The sequence below is a fragment of the Solanum stenotomum genome, chromosome 10 (assembly GCF_019186545.1).
Source record: "Solanum stenotomum isolate F172 chromosome 10, ASM1918654v1, whole genome shotgun sequence".
NCBI classification, from domain to species: domain Eukaryota; kingdom Viridiplantae; phylum Streptophyta; class Magnoliopsida; order Solanales; family Solanaceae; genus Solanum; species Solanum stenotomum.
The window spans coordinates 54343272-54361022 of NC_064291.1; the positions used below are offsets into that span (position 1 = coordinate 54343272).

The 17751-nt window shown below is 34.6% G+C and overlaps 4 protein-coding genes across 7 annotated transcripts; 2 read left to right on the forward strand and 2 right to left on the reverse strand.

Annotated features, from left to right (window-relative positions):
- Positions 1 to 1452: 1452 nt before the first annotated feature.
- Positions 1453 to 2303, forward strand: LOC125842328 (mavicyanin-like). Its single transcript, XM_049521605.1, has 2 exons — positions 1453 to 1621; positions 1769 to 2303. The coding sequence occupies exons 1-2, from the start codon at positions 1453 to 1455 to the stop codon at positions 2107 to 2109; spliced, it is 510 nt and encodes a 169-aa protein (XP_049377562.1). The 3' UTR covers positions 2110 to 2303.
- A 3400-nt stretch (positions 2304 to 5703) lies between these two features.
- Positions 5704 to 7323, reverse strand: LOC125841840 (probable sugar phosphate/phosphate translocator At1g12500). Its single transcript, XM_049521021.1, has one exon. It carries the CDS (start codon positions 7150 to 7152, stop codon positions 6082 to 6084), a length of 1071 nt encoding a protein of 356 aa, XP_049376978.1. The 5' UTR covers positions 7153 to 7323; the 3' UTR covers positions 5704 to 6081.
- Positions 7324 to 8526: 1203 nt separating this feature from the next.
- Positions 8527 to 10106, reverse strand: LOC125842064 (growth-regulating factor 10-like). 2 transcript variants are annotated; one of them, XM_049521263.1, is made up of 3 exons: positions 9995 to 10106; positions 9674 to 9898; positions 8527 to 9006 (listed from the first exon to the last, which is right to left on the reverse strand). In XM_049521263.1, the coding sequence occupies exons 1-3, from the start codon at positions 10050 to 10052 to the stop codon at positions 8636 to 8638; spliced, it is 654 nt and encodes a 217-aa protein (XP_049377220.1). In that variant the 5' UTR covers positions 10053 to 10106; the 3' UTR covers positions 8527 to 8635. The 2 variants fall into 2 exon arrangements, with proteins under 2 accessions (XP_049377220.1, XP_049377219.1); XM_049521262.1 differs by having other exon boundaries at positions 8551 to 9006; positions 9647 to 9898.
- Positions 10107 to 12059: 1953 nt separating this feature from the next.
- Positions 12060 to 17325, forward strand: LOC125878221 (uncharacterized). Of its 3 annotated transcripts, none has more exons than XM_049559422.1 (7): positions 12060 to 12219; positions 13447 to 15107; positions 15194 to 15344; positions 15435 to 15582; positions 15654 to 15899; positions 16245 to 16529; positions 16913 to 17325. In XM_049559422.1, exons 2-6 carry the CDS (start codon positions 13460 to 13462, stop codon positions 16518 to 16520), a joined length of 2469 nt encoding a protein of 822 aa, XP_049415379.1. In that variant the 5' UTR covers positions 12060 to 12219; positions 13447 to 13459; the 3' UTR covers positions 16521 to 16529; positions 16913 to 17325. The 3 variants fall into 3 exon arrangements, with proteins under 3 accessions (XP_049415379.1, XP_049415376.1, XP_049415378.1); XM_049559419.1 differs by having other exon boundaries at positions 17008 to 17325; XM_049559421.1 differs by lacking the exon at positions 12060 to 12219 and adding an exon at positions 12358 to 12381 and having other exon boundaries at positions 17008 to 17325.
- The last annotated feature ends 426 nt before the right edge of the window (positions 17326 to 17751 follow it).

The window sequence follows — 17751 nt, forward strand, 5'->3', positions numbered from 1 at the left end:
ACACTCTAGAGGCAGTTAGATCCACGGCGGAGCCAAAAGTTATAATAAGGGAATTCAAGAAAATGCCAGAATGCTAGACTTGGGGATTCAACAATTCTTGATAGAACCTTTTCCCTTGCTTTTGAATAGTTGATCATGGTCCATTCATTGCTTTGCCAATATTGGGCCAGGAACTTGTATTGAGCATACAACTATTAAATCTCTAGTAGCATAGTTTCTATTTTTGTGCTAACTGTTAGTCACTCCGTCTACTTTTAATTGTCATAGTTTCCTTATTTAGAGTCAAACTATAAAAACTTTGACTAATATTTACGATGTATTTTTTCATCATATTAATATGCAAAAAATTGCAATTTATAGTACTTTTCGTATAGTTTTGAATATCTAAATTTTTTGTTTAAAATGTTGAATTAATGTAATCTAATTTAACTTTGAAAATTAGTCAAATTGACTTTCAAAAAACGCAATATGACAAATAATAGTGGACGGAGGGAGGGAGTACTGTTGGGACGACTTGTATAAGTTTTGAACTTCAACATACTGCAACAATTCGATTCAAGATATTGTACTAAAATTTCACTTGCACCACTTTGAATTTTCTGACGATATGGAATTTTATTTGTTGAAATTTTAGAATAGTGACACTATCTTTCAATCACAAAGATTGTTGAAAAATAGCTATTTGTAGTGATATGGGCCAAAAAAAATATTCTAGTGATATGGGCCTTCCAGACAATCCATCCAAAAACATGCATTCTATTAACAAGGCCCAGTCTAATGAGTTGAGTTCAACTCATTTTCCAACACCTAATACTAAATATCAGTTAATAAGGACAATGTGGTAAAATAATCACGTCAAACATTATTTTCTTAATGAATCTGACAAGTAAAAATGAACAAACTTTTTATAAGAAAAGGCACATTTACAAAAATCATCTATCTTTAACACTTCATTTTTACTTATCAACCTTCCTTTGAGAAGGTAAAGTTATTCTCTGCCATTACTATTATTTTAATGATAAAAGTAATATTATTTTCTCTTTTTAATTTGATAAACTAGACAAGTAAAAAATGATTTCTTTTTTATTATTATAAAGACCAAGTAAAATAAAACGAAGGAATATAAACTTTTCCATGTGGAGGGGCAAAAGATTAGATGTTAATATAATTAGCATTGTGACATTCGGCAAGAATAAAATTAGGATCAAATAAAAAGTCATCGTAGACATACGTTTTTTCTACAATTCCAAAAGCAACATATCAAATTCCATATAATAAATTTAATTCAATCTTTGTTATTTTCTCAAATAATAATGCCGCTATTAGCCGGCTACCCTTCTTAATCTTCAACAATTAACAACCTATAAATACATTCCCTAATAATCAACAATTTCAAATCATCTAAACACCTTATTATAACTACTTATTTTTCAAAAAAAAGAAAAAGTCTCAATGACGTCGACACCTTTTATGATTGCAGTTATTATTGTTGTTGTTGCCATTGTTGCTAGTCCAGCAATGGCAACTGATCATTGGGTTGGTGATGATCAAGGTTGGAAACTCGATTTTAACTACACAGCTTGGGCTGCTACGAAACAGTTCCACGTTGGAGATAAGCTTAGTATGTAACATTTAATTTATCATACTTACTCATCTAATTTGTTCATATCTAGTAATTGTGTAATCGACTCATCTGAACTTCTAAAGTTGTCTTAAACATATTTTCAATACGTCCCGAAGCTTAGTCTGATTCATTTTGTGATTGCAGTATTCAAGTACAAGAAAGACGTTCACAACGTGTATAAAGCAGATCAAGAAGCCTTCAAAAGCTGTACACCAAGTAGTGATGTTACACCTTTAATATCTGGAAATGATGAGATTTCCCTGATTACGCCAGGGAAAAAATGGTACATTTGTAGTGTAGGTAAACATTGTGAAAAGGGAATGAAACTTGCTATTAATGTTTTGCCAGCAGAATCAGTATCCCCTGCTCCTTCACCAAGTAGCCCTGGTTCATCTTCTTCATCTGCATCTTCAATTTCTCTCGATTCCAAATTTGTTGCTGTGATTGTTGCTGCATTTGCAATGATTATCGTGATCATGACTTGAGGATTAAATTAGTTCGTATGGAGGGGTGAGCTGATGAACATTTATCAATTTGTATGTGTTATTTGTTTTCACATTTTGAATAATTGTAAGATAGTTGAGGCAATCAGGACTCAGGAGTAGTGTATGAGGCTCCTGGATTTATGATATTTCTTTTACTTTGTTTGTTGTGTTATTGAAGATTTGAATATGTTTACCATATAAAATCAAATACCATATTGATTTTATATATGAATAACTTACCTACTAACCAACTATCATATATGATACTATGTGAGATTTGATACCGTATAACTCACCTCCAAACCAACTATCAAACGACTCCTAATTGTGCACCAAAGGACTAAAAAAACAACTCAAATTTGGGATGTTCATTAAATTAAATTTTGTGGTTGCAGTGGAGTGGGCAAACACTGTGCTAATGGTATGAAATTTGGCATCAATGTTTTGCTATAATTGGCATCACCTTCTTACTAATTTTGTTGTTTGAATGGTCGTTGTAATTGTCATATTTTTCATGATCAGGACTCAAGGATTTTCTGGAGTTTTGTGTCGAGGGGACGAGTGACTTGAACTCCTTATTTCGTTCACTAGTTTGTTTTTTCTTGATTCGAGTTGAACTTATTGTGCAAAAATTAGTTACACCATCAACTAATCTGTCAGAGCTATCCTTGTTGAACGGAAGTCAACTAATGTTATTTTGCCAAAATATCACATTGTGTAAATAGGTAAATTGTTTTATATATAAACTACCTGTTGATTTCTTTGTGTATTTAATTCTTTATATTTTGAATTGTTTTAGTAGAAATTTTGACTTCGTCTCTTTTTATGGCATCATCCGGGTTTTCAAGACCCGGTCAAGGAATTGGAAAATTCCTTGAATGGATTTCTCTGAGCACAAAATAGAGTGTTTAGTTGAATATTCGTTGGTGTCGAAATGGGCTTTGACCGCGTGCCTGTTGAAGAATGAGCCGGTGACTCATAGGCAGTGGCTTGGTTAAGGGAACCCACCAGACCGTAGCGCAATATTTATTTATTACGGAATTGGACATTGAGACAAAAAGCGAAGCGAAAACAAAAGCGGATGGACCTTCCTCAAGAAAAAAGCCAATCTTATTTCGGGGCATGTAGGCGGAGAAAGGCCACAATCCCTAAGTGTATACCAAAGGACTAAAAGGTGACTTGTGGTTAAGAAAATGGAATGAAATTTGTCATCAATGTTTTGCCACAATTGGCATCCCTTGCTCCTTCACCTTCTTACTAGTTTGTTTATTTGAATGGTTGTTGTAATTTCATGTTTTTAATTGTCGAGTGGACGGGTGAACTGAACTCCTGATTTTTTTTCCACTAGTTTGTTTTTCTTGATTCGAGGACTGAATCAACGTGTTTGTTAAGTTTACCAAGTTCTCGATAGCGTGAGAAATAAAGCAACACCTCGATTGTTTCTTTCTTCTTGTTGTTTATTTGTTCAAAGGTTAATATGTATTTGATTTCTATAAAGCTCTCTGACCCACAAATCACGTGCTACACTATTATCACTAAACCAAAGCCCCGGAGGTGACTTGACTTCATGACCTGACTTGTTTATGTAGTTTTTTTTTTTTTGTAGTAACACATGATTTAGAGGACCCCAAAACAACTTTTTTTTTTATTTTTCATCAGCATTTATATCTATTTAATACATTCATATATATTGCCCCTCCCTTTATCTCTTCAAGTGGATGAAGTTTTATAGACATAAATGTGATGTTTGAAATAGGATATTTTCTACAATTGCACCATCTTGTCCAAGTGGACCTGCTAATCAGCTATCTTTCATATTCACTGTGCCCTTCCTAGTTGATTGCATTTATCTGTTGCTGCTGCATTGGCCATGTTCTCTTAAATCTTGGTTTTTAGTGTGTGGAGGCCCACTTTTATCCTTTTTTCTTTGTGATTTATTTACTTTTTTGGTATTCTATGTTATCTATCAGTCTTGACTAATTTAAATTTACGTCCGCAAAGCTTATTGAAAAGACAGTACTTCATTACAAGAACTTTTACATTCTCAAGACTTGGATTTGAAATTTTTGATTAACAGTGAGAGGATTTCATTCATCCTATCATAAGCTAATAACTTTTGGTTAATTCCTGTGTATATATTAAGAAATCTCCTATATATATATTAAACATTTCATTATAAACTCAATTATTATAGTATAAACTTGAAATCATTGACTCATTGTAAAAGTTCATCAACTCCGAGTCTTGAATTAGTCTCCCACCATACTCCTTCATGATTTTTTTTAACGTAAGATCATTTACATAAATCGCACGTTTTGCTCTTCAAATAGACTAATTTTTGAATTTCTTTTGTCACGAGGGGCATAAATTAAATACCAGCACAAAATAGGGTCAAAGAGGCTTATCATACACACAAAAAAAGTTAAGAAAAATAATATTAGAGAAAGTTGAACCTTAAACCTTTTAACATTTTAAGATAAAATTAGTAATCATATAAAATTTAAAATATATTAAATATATAATGCCAGTGGGTGGAAATAATTTTAATCATTTTATTCTTTTATCTATTTGGTTGAGAGACAACTTCTTTAAAGTCATCCTAAAAGTAACATGCTTAACATGCTCATAAAGAAAAACAACCAATATTTAGCTTTATGTAGCTAACCAACTCTATATGTATCACACAAGGAGTAAAACAAAAGCAAAATAACACATCTGATCTACATTTTACCACAAATATTAGTTTTCCCCTACTATTCTACACAAATCACTCACTCGATACAGAAACTTACCTGTCGTTGTAGGTCAACTTAACGTATAAAAGTTTTTTACACTGTCAGTGCAACAGAGCAAAAATCCCTTTCCAAAATACTATAAGTTTCTTTCTGTGGCTCTCCTATACTGAACGTTCTTACATATGCTTTCTCAGTAGTTCTTCCAAGAACCTTGATATGAGGCTTAATAACAGTAGGTTCATGTCAGATTAGACTAATGTATATGCTCCATCAGGGTACGGAGTTAGTGGGGCGGAGATGAACCACCTTCAACAGAAAGTAGAAGGTACGCTGTCTATCAGCATTCATGAAGTTAACCTTAAAAGGAGTAGGTGCATTTCCTATCAAGTCCCTCATATGCAACAGACATACTCAATAAATAGGAAGGTTTAGCAGCTACAAACATGCTGGAAATAGTTGAAAACTTGAAGTCATTCTATCTACATAGAAATTAAGGTGAGGCAACCAAAGAAACTTGGCAATAATGACAGCAACTTCTGAACTAAGTACCACTTAAAAGACTTGCCAAATAATACAAACAATCAATGCAACTCATGACTATTTTGCACCACAATTTTCCACATAGTCGTTTTCTAAAACAATCCTGGACCTCAATAGAGACAACATTTCAATATGTTTCTTGGCTGGCAGATCAAATATTCAAAAGTAAAATGACCTTGCATCATTTTGATTATTGAAATGTTTGCTATACATCTGATTGATTACTTACGTCTTTACAAGAACCCCAGATCGCCAACTTTTTATAATAAGGATCGACACTAAAAATGTTATCTTGAGAATCAACTAAAACATAGCAGAGTAGGAAAGTAAACTTGAGTTTGGACAAAATATATTGGGAGGACAATTCTCCCACCAAAATATTACACATAGAGAACAATATCGAAAGAATCAGTCTTTCTTTGTTGTAGTTGCATCAAAGGAGTATAAAATTACAGAAAGGGGAAAAGTAAAAGAGACAACTTTATTCTCTTTAAACCACCCCCAATCAAGAACAATTATATAGAGGAAAAAAAGCATAGCACATAAACCTTTTTCCACTTTACCCCATCTTTCTTCCTATACAGTGGAATACAATCCAACCACTTAACATCCCCAACCAGAATGAATTCTAATTAGACCAAAAAAAAAAATTGTACCTTTGTGTGGCATCATCAAGATTGAATCTTTCAAGCTATCATCAGTGTGCTGTTACTTTAGATCTCTTCTTTGCCTCACTGTAAAGCACCACACCCATTACAGTCACAGCAAATCCTGTTATGCCCATGATGTTCACTGGATTCCTGAATATCAAAACTGACACCACTGCAGCCACTGCAGCCTTAGCATTCCCCAAAACTTGCAGTGTCAAGGCACTTGTATGCTTAGTAACCAAGAAATTAGTTAAGTTCACCAAATAAGCAACTGTGGCATTACCAATCAACAAGAAAACCATAAATCCATCTCCCTTAGCTTTCTCCACCGTAACTGCTGCTACATTCCCCTCTATGTATAGTGTAAAAGGAAGCAAAATCATTGCTGCCATTGGAGCCATGTATAATAACAGATTCATGGAGTGTAATTTCTCAGCATCAGAGGATAACAACAACCCCTGAACAACAGATTTCAAGGCTCTCCCAGCAGTTGAACCTAAAGCCATCAAGAACCCAAACAAATGGAACAATGGCTCACTATTGCTAGCCAAAACAATACCAAGAACCACAGGGACAAGAGCTAAATAAACCTCAGCAGTTTCTTTCTTACAAGTAATCACAAAAGCAAAAATAGCAGTAAAAAATGGGGTAGTAGCACCAATTGCTTGATTAAACGATACAGGAAGGTACCTCAATGAAGTATTACCACACACAACAGAAAAACAAAAAATAGCACTCAAAGCAAGAATCTTGAAGAACTGTTTCCTGCTATGTATCTGCTGGAAAGGAACAACTTCCAGCCACTTAATAGCAACTAAACTATAAGTAGCACATGACAACATATGCAACATAGTCAAGAATATTGGGTAACGATAACCATAAAAACTTAAAAGATACTTGTTTAGCAACAACACCCCAATATTTGAACAGTACCAAGAAGCAATTATAAGAGCAGTAAGTACATTTGGTGACACCAAAGAAGTTATCCCACCATTAGAATACTGTTGCTGCCTGATTTCAGCAGTTGGGGTTACTGGCATATCCAAGACTTGATCTTGGGGTGACTCCAATCTTGGATTGCTTCCCCTTCTTGTAGTCCATGACTGTGCCTCCACCATTACAATGCTTCTAGCAACTTAACACAGTGTAAAGATTCAATTTTTATGAATCTTGATACAACTTAGTATACTAAATACCCAATAGAATTTCAAGAAAATATAATGGGGTTGCTATTGAGCTATAGTTTGAGTATTTGGCTAAATGGGGGTTGAGATCTGGGGGAGTGAAGAAGATAGGGTAAGTTGGTGGGAAATTTTGGGGTTTGATCTAATTGAAGGGTCAAGATTTAGATTTCAAATGAGGGAAGTAATCTTAGCCATTGGATGAGAAAATGACTAGAATAGTATTAATAATAATAAAATAAAATTTGATGATTATAGCTGTGAACAAAGTGTCGGTACCATATTGGGTGCTTTAAGCTTTATGCACTGTCCCACCCATGAATATGGTCCACCGGATGAGGCTACTCCTCCCTTTATCAGAGATCTCAAGCTCTGGGTATGAAAAAATCATGGATAGTTATTATTATCCCAGAATAGAGCTCGTATGAATTCGGAATAGTCAGACTCCAATGTGAATATCATGCATAAGTGAACTGTAACACGTGTCGTTTAAGCGTGTGAAGCGGACCAATAGGAATTGTCTATCTAACATTCCCCTATATTACATCCTATTTTAAGAGTGGGGGTGGGGGGTGGATTTATTTGTAGTTATTGTTGAAATTTCATGAGATATGTGGTTAAATTAGTTAATTAAGGTCAAACATATTGTATTGACAAAGAAACTCTTATTTGTTTGTTTATAGAAGTTTTGCATTCATGTTGGAGACAAGTAATATACAAAGATGTAAATGCATATGAAGTGGAATTTGATGTAATGTTTTTATACATTTTTGTGTGTTTTTTCCAACCAATGCTTCAATAATTGGCAATCCAGATTGTTACTTGCCTCTTTAAAGTCAATATTGGTCATAGAAATGGGTTGGAGAAAGTAATTGGCAATCAAGATTGTTTGTTGACAGAGCAAATGACATAATCAAGAAGATCATTTCAATTGGCCTTTCAATTTGCTAAACAAGAAAGGTAAGATTAATCATTATTATAGCCTTCTATTAAAAGATTGTTGCATTTAATTGTATGGCCTAATGATGGATATAGATTTGACAATTATAGTAGAGTATCTTTTTTCCATTAGGTTAATTCTTAGGGGCCATTTGGATATCTAGGTTATAATCTCAACATTATAATTCTGGAATAACCTTGTTTTAAGCCAAACAATCCTTTAGTGAATGGTGTTTCTTGGTATACATGCTTGTGAGAAATAGTAAGCATCCGATAAAATAGTCAAAATATATGCAAGTTGGCATAAACACTATCGTGATTAAAAAATGACTAGAATCATTGTCTAGCGATCCATTACATCATATTTCAAAATAAATTGTTCCCTCAATTAAATCATAACTAGAAATGTCACAACAAAAGAAAGAAGAGAAATAGTTTGAAGAATTACACACATCTCCAATAGAACAACTTATACTAGTAATTAATTTATTGGTAGACCGATGGAGAAAGTGGCTGTGTCTGGTTCTGAATTATGATCTATATTGTTTGGACTTTTCAAAAATATCAATGGTTGCATGTCGGATACTTTACCAGCAGTGCATTTTTGAAGAATCTGACACGATTGCGACAATATTTTTGAAGAGTCCGAACAACGTATATCTGTTGAACTTGTTAACTCCACACACTTTCTTGAACGCTGGCGGCCTCTATGCATATGCTTCTCACAATATTTCTGATTTTGGACAACACCTTTGTTACATCTCCATTTCTTGCCATCAGTCCTCCTACATCTTCTTGGCTCTGGTTCCATCCTATTTTTATGTTCCCAACACATGTGTCCATACCCCATCACTGCAAAAAGAATCACGGTATCCGGTACATATTATCCGTCTTTAAAGATTCTTGGACGCTCGTAAAAAAAGAGTTTGAGTTATATGCATCGACAAGGGAGGGTAAGGGTTCAATTGAATTTTTTATGAAAAATTATACTACTAGTTTAAATTATTATCTCCACCACTAATTACACCATCAGGTCATATTTACATGTTGTAGCAGGTAATATGTATTAAAAATCTGTCTTATTTCCAATATTACAATTTACAATTCTCACATTTTAAAGATTGTAGATATTCTTTAGGTGACACTGACAATGAAAATATTTTTCAAATATTAAAACTAAGGGTACATGCATATGATAAGGAGCAAGATTTTACTAACACTTCACTATACATGTTACTATGAATCTATCAAAATCAAAGAAAGCACCTTATTGGACTAAGCTTTAGTTATACACGAATTTGAATAAAGGTCATACCATAATACAATCTTACCTTATATTAATGCAAAAGATTATTTTCACATCTTAATTAACCTCATGACTTTCGTATCAGATGACAACAACAACTGTTATCATTACGTCAAGGTTTCTACCAGTCAATCAATCTGTACTAAAAAATAATGAAAAATGCTAGAAGGTTAGGTGGAAACTTACAATTGGTCATGTAATGTGGATAGTTACCATCATGAAGACCTTTCAAGGAACAAATAAAAGACTTGTATATAGGAAAAATTAGATGTGATGGAACAGGTAGCCCTGCTTCTATATACTTGTAGATGAAAAATTGTTGCTCTAATTCTTGCCTTTGTAGAAATGTAAATCCATATCCATTTGTACTAAATTTTGAGTAGCTAAGCTCAAGATTTAGCCCAAGTTCAATTGAACATTTTTCACCTCCATTAGACACTGCACAAAATTAACAACAACAACAACAACAACAACAATGAGATAATAAAATAGTCATTTTTGGCCTAAAATATATACACCAAAAGAAAGGAGTACCATTGTAGCAGACTTTTTTGTTAGCAATATTCTTGGGAGGTGAGATTTTGAGTTCCATGGCAGATGAGATATTTTTTTTTGTTTATTTTAATAATATTAGTACTACTAATTGCTGCTGCTCATATTGTGAGATGTGCAAATAGGATTCAGATAAAAACAATGAAATACTGGCACAGACAGCAAGTCTTCTGACATAGTCAGAAATTTTGGCAGTTCTTGTTTTTGAATGGTAGGGCTCTTAGCTTTTTTGTTTTTGCGTTCGTAACCATATTAAAGCATGACTAAATTCATATTTTTGCATTCTAAAACTTGATTCTAGGGGGCTGCACTTTCAATAGTGTTTTTTCATTTCCAAAAGCTTGAATTCGAAATCCTAATTAAGAGTGAAAGATGAGAGAGAGTTGCTCAGATGGTAAGCACCCCTCACCTTCAACCCGAAGGTTGCGAGTTCGAGTCACCAAGAAAGCAACAGAGATGGAAGCTCCTAGGGAGGGGTAAAAAAAAAATTAATAGTGAAAGGACACTGAATTGTTCCACCACAAACTTTGCACTTAGACCGTGTGTAGTCCAAGATAACAACAACAACATCATACCTAATGAAATCTTTATTCCATTTAGTAGGGTCTAGAAAGGGTAGATGGTACACAAACCTTATCATAATCTCGTGGAGGTTGAGAGACTGTTTCAAAAGACCCTCAACTCAAGATAACAAAAACTAGAAAATGAAAAATTTTACATTTTGTTTTTTTTTCTTGTAGAACTTACCCTACTTTTCATATTAACTTGTTAATTGTTATGCTTCATTTTTTGTTTTTTTCCTTTTCTCCTTGAGTTTGATGCACTTAAGCTGATGGTCTTTCGAAAACAACCTTTTTTTCCTTCACGAAGTAGTGATAAGATCTATGTACACTTTTTTCTCTTCGAACTCCACTTAGTGGAATTACATTGAATATGTTATTTATCGTTATGAATTCTAAAATATGACAAATTTATTACCATTTCTCCCCTAAGTTCTCTTTGTTTAAGATGTAACTTGTGAAGCATTAATCTGGATCAATCCAAGTTAAGGAAAGTATATTGACATACAAATTTTAGATATTTAATAAGTTGAAGTCACAAATTCAAAATCTAATCCTAAATTCAAAATTAAAATTCAATTTGTAATAAAAAAAGTCAAACAAAAAAGTTAATAGGAAATTGAATTTTGATTTGTCCAAACTATTCCCACCCCTTATTGATAATCAAACAGAATCGTTTTAGAACTATAGGGCCCGTTTGGCCATAGATTTCCCAAATAATATTTGGGGAAAAATTTGGCAAATAGTGTTTGTTCATACAATTTGTCATTATTTGGCAAATATCCAAATTCCCAAATACTAGTTTTTTTTTAGTATTTGGGCCAAATCTCATTATTTGGGATCTTTTGAAAATTGAAATTTTACACCAAACTTTTATCTTTTACAAAAACACCCTCTATAATAGTTGTCTGCGTTGCATTACATAATTCTTTACGTAAACATCAAAGTAGTGATGAAATATTCAGTGAATATGAAAGTGATGATATGGTTGTTGATGAAAATGATGAATAATCGGCTCAAGGTAACAAAATCATGTGTTTTGTCTACTTCACGATGTATGCGATGATTCTTGTTGCACTCACTCCAAACTATCACATTGCTCCAGTAGCATGGACACTACTTGATATTTGTTGCAACGAAGATCCAATTGACTTGTACTACAAACTTATGGTTAATTTTGATAGTTTTTAAAACTTATGGGTATAAATCATATTTTTCTAAAAAGTGAAATATATTTCACAAATACTATGACCAAACACATGGTGAAATTTCACCCAAATAATATTTGCCAAGAATATTTGGAAATGTATAGCCAAACGCTGTATAAAATATCTCGTAATTCATTGTATTTTGTTTTTTTCTCACTTTAAAATGGGATAATACGAAAAAAATATTTCTTGAAAATTGTGTCAACTAGAAAAATAAAATAAAATGGTAGTTATTCCTTGTAGAATTTCTTTTCTCACAAAATTGCACAGAAACTGTCAAATTGGACGAAATTGCCCCAAATTGTGTCTTCTTGTAATTGAAGGGTTCATTTTTTTTTTACCTAAAATTATAAAACAAAAAACTTTCTAACTCTTGTTGTTTGAGAAGCTTCTTAGGAACCCAGGAAGCTTGGGACTCAAGTAGCAGCTCATAGAAGAGGTAAAGTTTCGATTTTTTCTATGTGGGTGTTTGTGATTTTCCATGTTCTACTTATTGTGGTCGAATTTATCTCATTTTCTGTCTATTAAATTGCTGTTTGATATTGAAATAGAAGTGTTTCATCTGCTGAACGCTTACTGTTCGACGAAAGTCCTAAGAGAGGTTAATGTTGTTAGAAAGTACATATCTTTGCTTTCTGAGTAGTTTCTGACTCTAATATTTGCCGGACTACTACTCTTTTTTTTAAATTTTTTTTTAGGTGTTCGCTTTATGTTGTAACTAAGCTCCCCTTTGGTCATAGGTTTTGAAGTTGAAACTCGAAAATTTGAGTTTTTGAAAGCTGTGACTTTTGGAATTTGAAGTTGTTTAGATATGTATTTACTTGGAAAAAATTTGAAGTTTTGTGAGGGGAAGTCCCGATTGGGAACTTGAAATTATTTATCAAATTTCATGCAAGCAAGTATTTGAGGGTAATTTTTCAAAATCTATGATCAAATGCTAAGTAAGATTTCGGAATTTTGCTTGTTTCTACTGTTCCATTTCAAGTTTCCCTTATTTTAGCTTAAATTTCTTGTTGATTACAGAAGCCTTAGGTAGTCACTAGTCAGTGTTACTTTCTTTCGAAATATGAAAGATTAACTGACTTATTGAATGTCTCCTCTCGTTACATCAAGTGGCTTTCAACTCCTTTTTTCTTACTGGAAATAAATGTAGGAAATCGTCCTACTTATCACGAGGCACTATTGTTTGTTGCGTATTGAATTTGAAATTGTTAAGGAAGGAATCCTTCCCTTATTCATTTTTTAGAGTACAATGCCCTTTTTAAACCTCTTCCCTTTGATCCGCCCGGGAGACTGGAGGGAAAATATTATCTATAACTTTTCTCATTATTTTTACTGAGTTACCAAATTCCATTGTTGAATAATTTTATCAAGAAACTTGAACATAGACAACTCCCTTCCGCTCTTTTATCCCAGCTTATAAAGGGGATAATCCTTTTGAAAGCAAAGCATTTAGTAGTTACTTCTGTTTCCATGAAGCTACGTTCACTGTTGTGATGAATATATGTAATTCAGGTGGTAGATAACTTAAGTCACCTAAATCTTGTATTAAGGCTCATTGATGAGACTTCAGTAAAAACTTAGTGGGGTCTTAGCTATGTCCATTCTGCTTTAGTGCATGCAGCAGTCTTTTTAAATTTATTGCTTGCAATGTTTGGTCTTGCAGTTGCATAATTCACATGATGGCAAAGAAACCTGAATCTGTATTCCTTGAAGAATGGCTATGCAGAATCAGTGGCACCCAGGAGAACGTGACGCTGAAACATCCTTCTTCGGCATCAGCCCAAGCTATCATCCGAGCATGGGCTGATCTTAGGGACTCCTTTCAAAATCAAGCATTCCACTCAAATCACCTCCAATCCCTAAGGATCCTCGTTGATGTTCAGTTCTCGCTCTATATTGCTGATCCACAAGCAAAGATTCTGTTGTCTATTTTGTCCTCACAAAAAGTCTCCCTTCCACAGGAATCTTATCCTTTATTTGTCAGGCTTCTATACATTTGGGTTCGGAAATCATTTAGACATTCTCCTGGGGTCATTGATTCAGCAGTTGAGGTCCTCTTGCACCTTTTCTCTGGACATATTCATTCAAACAAAAGCTTATCTTTCTTCTCTGAAGGTGTTCTTCTCCTTGGTGCTCTTTCTTTTGTACCTTCAGCATCCGAAAAATCTAAAACAGTTTGCTTGAAATTGCTCTGCCAGCTCCTTGAAGAAGACTATAGATTGATCCATTTGTCTGAAAGGACAATCCCGAATGTTCTTGCAGGAATTGGCTATGCTCTCTCTTCTTCTGTGAACATTTATTTTGTTAGAGTTCTCAGCTGTTTAATGGAATTGTGGGATAAAAGCGACGTCCCTTCTGCTAGTTTGTCTTATGGGCTCATGATACTGCATCTGATGGAGTGGAGTTTCTCAAATTTTATCAATTCTCACTCCGCAGACAAGATTGATCTTTTCAGTAGGGAGGTATTGAAAAATACACGACCAGCATTTTCTTTGTTTGCTGTAGTCATGGCTGCTGCTGGAGTACTGAGAGTCATCAATAGATCTGAACAGAAAGCACTAATTGACCTTAAGATTTCTGCAGAGGAACGAATCGAGACTATTGCATGTGGTTTAGTTTCTAGTTCTGGAGATGCTGATTATGCTACAATGGAGCCAAGAAACTCCTTTCTGTTACAGTGTATATCATTAGCTTTATCTAAAAGTGGACCATTTTCTTACCAACCTCATGTGTTTCTATGCCTCACTACAGCTTTGTTGACTGAAATATTCCCCTTGCCACACATTTATGTCAAAATCCAAGAATCGCCTTCTGGCAACTTGGTGGGATTAGTTCTCACTGAGGTGCAGCAACACCTAGACAGCATTATTTTTAAGGAAGCAGGGGCCATAACTAGTGTCTTTTGCAATCAGTATGTCATGGCTGATGAAGAAAACCGAAGTGCAGTAGAGGATATCATATGGAATTACTGTCGGGATGTCTATATGTGGCATCGGAAGGTTGCTTTGATGCTTGGAGGTAGGGAGGAAGTGCTGTTAGGGAATCTGGAAAAAATTGCTGAATCTGCTTTCCTCATGGTTGTGGTCTTTGCCTTGGCAGTAACAAAGCACAAGTTAAGTTTAAGTGCTCCCCAAGAAATTCAAATGAGACTTTCAGTGAGGATATTGGTTGCATTTTCTTGTATGGAATATTTCCGCAGAATGCGTTTGCCAGAGTATATGGATACAATTAGAGCAGTTGTTACAAGGGTTCAGGAGAATGAACATGCCTGTGTCTCATTCGTGGAATCTATTCCATCTTATGATGATTTGACAAACCAAGCTGGTTGTGACTTTTTCCTGCATGTTTTAATTGCCAATATGTTTGCTATATTACAGTCTTTCACAAACACATCACCTTTTTCCTTGCAGTACCTTCTAGCTTTCAGAAAATGGAATATATGTGGACTACTGATGAAGTGCAGACTGCTCGGGTCTTATTTTATATGCGAGTAATCCCAACTTGCGTAGAATGTATACCAGCCTCTGTATTCCGCAAGGTGCTGGCTCCAACCATGTTCCTGTATCCTGCATCAGATGGTTAGATCTAGAAACAAGTAGGAAAGTCAAACCTGATTGAATATATAAAAATTTCCTTAATGCACTTAACCAGATACATGGGGCATCCAACTGGGAAATTGGCTAAAGCCTCACACTCGGTGTTTGTCGCTTTCATGTCCTCTGGTAAGGATGCTGATCCAGATGAAAGAGATACATTAAAGGAGCAACTTGTATTCTATTATGTTAAGAGATCTTTAGAGGTAATAAAAACTACCAAAGTTAATTGCTGTGATGCTTTAACTTGTTTTCTGATTTAACTGAAAGTTTACAGGGATACCCTGGGATTACTCCTTTTGAGGGAATGGCTTCTGGAGTTGTTGCACTGGTTAGACATCTGCCTGCTGGAAGCCCATCTATATTCTATTGCATCCACTGTCTCATTGAGAAGGCTGATAGCCTTTGTAGTTCAGTCGATCCTACTCCAGAAACTGACTTGTGGAAGAGTTGGGATGGAGAGCTGGAGCCTTTCAAGATGTTGGATTTACTTTTTCGTCTCCTTTCTCTTGTTGATATACAGGTAAAGTGGTAACAATGTTTGTCTTCAACTGGTCAACCTAATGATGTGCAGTTACAAGTTCAATCATAAGAGAACATGTGCATTCCTTGGATAAGAAAATATTCAATATGAGTGATACTTCACTTTAATTGTTTAACTTCTTGTTTCTTCCTTCACTCGAAAATTTGGGTAATTGGTATAATTTGTAGAAGCTCTCTCTTGTTACATAAAAGCTTTGGAAAATGGATAGATGTTTCAACTATGAAAATGCTGATTTGTCTTAGGTGTCCTTGCCAGATTTATGCCTACTGTGCCAATATAATGCACTTGACGTAAAAACAGTTACTTTTTTTTTTTGGCTCTCAGGTTCTGCCTAGTTTGATGAAGTCACTGGCACAGTTGGTCGTAAAATTACCATCAAGTGGCCAAGATATTATTCTCAATGAGTTATATCAACATGTTGCAGAATCAGATGATGTTACACGGAAACCGACATTGGTTTCGTGGTTGCAGTCACTGTCTTATCTTAGTTATCAAAATACTAGCAAGAACGCACCAAAAGTGGCAGCAAAAGAACTACATGATTCTATGTCAGGAACTACAGGCTCATTAAGCATGAATAAAATCAGTGCACGTCTATAGAAAATTGAGGTATACAATGTATCTAACTTTCATTGCTTGCGCTTTCATACTCCTTTAAAATGTGTCTTTCCTTGCCTTATGGTTCTGGTGAAAATGCTTTGGGGCAAGAAAAAGGCGCATCTGTTGAGAAAGTACTTTTTTTTCTTATATGCTAAATAAAATCTGCTGAGGAAATTGCTAGTCTTGCAACGTGGTAGATTTTCCCATTATTCTAATAAACTTATTTACCTTACCAGAGGCTGTGCATAAAGGAGTATTAGGTTTTATTACATTGTTGTTTATAAATAAAATTATATTACAAAGGGAGCAATTGAGGAAGAATTCAGAAAGACTTCTCTTCTATTTAGCAAGAAGTGATGTGACAAGTACTTGTAATTATAAATGTCAGAAAGGAGTGAGGATCATGAATTGGCTTTCTGGTGTTATAACCCACATATGTCCGTGTCTATGATTTCTGGATCCATTCAATTTTGAAGCTTCTTCGCAGAATTATCAGGATCTGTTGCTAGTAATCCAGGCCAAAATTCAACATCCAACGCCAAGGGGTGAGTTCTCACTAACAGGTGCTGTCTCCAAAATTGGTTTGTGGATAGCCATAAACCTGTATGGTGTAATATATTTTGGCTTAGTGGCTGCATCCTTTGAGATTTACCATTTGTTCATGAAGGCTTGGGTCTGCTTTGAGATGGTATCGACACAAACTTCATCAGATTCAGTTCAATGAGGCAAGAGGATGTATGATGCAGGGTGAAGTTGCATTTTCTTTTTTCATGCCAAACTTCTGGCTGAGGATATTGTGCTTCCGTTATCTCAGCTTGTTCCTGCTTTACTTGGTATTAGAATTATGCCGGATTGTGAAGCAACTCTGCCATTGCTCATCCTATACCAGATAATGATGCCTCTTCCTCCAACGAATAAATACTGGAAAAGATTGAAAATGTTGTAACATAGACATCTTACGACTTCTTGACTATACAGTTATATGATTGATTATACTGAATTACAAATATTCTGTTAGCATAAATGGTCAAGAAACATTTTTGAAGTTTTCTTCACTCAGTTCACTCTTCTAGAAGGACTGGATACTTTCAGAGATGTATATTTTGCTGGCTTGCCCTTGGTGTATGTGTTGCACTTGAATAAATGCTCCAATACTGAATTCAGTGGTTTTGACTCATTTTTTTCTGATTAAGTTAATGTTTTCATTCACAAAAGAGCATCAAGTAGATGC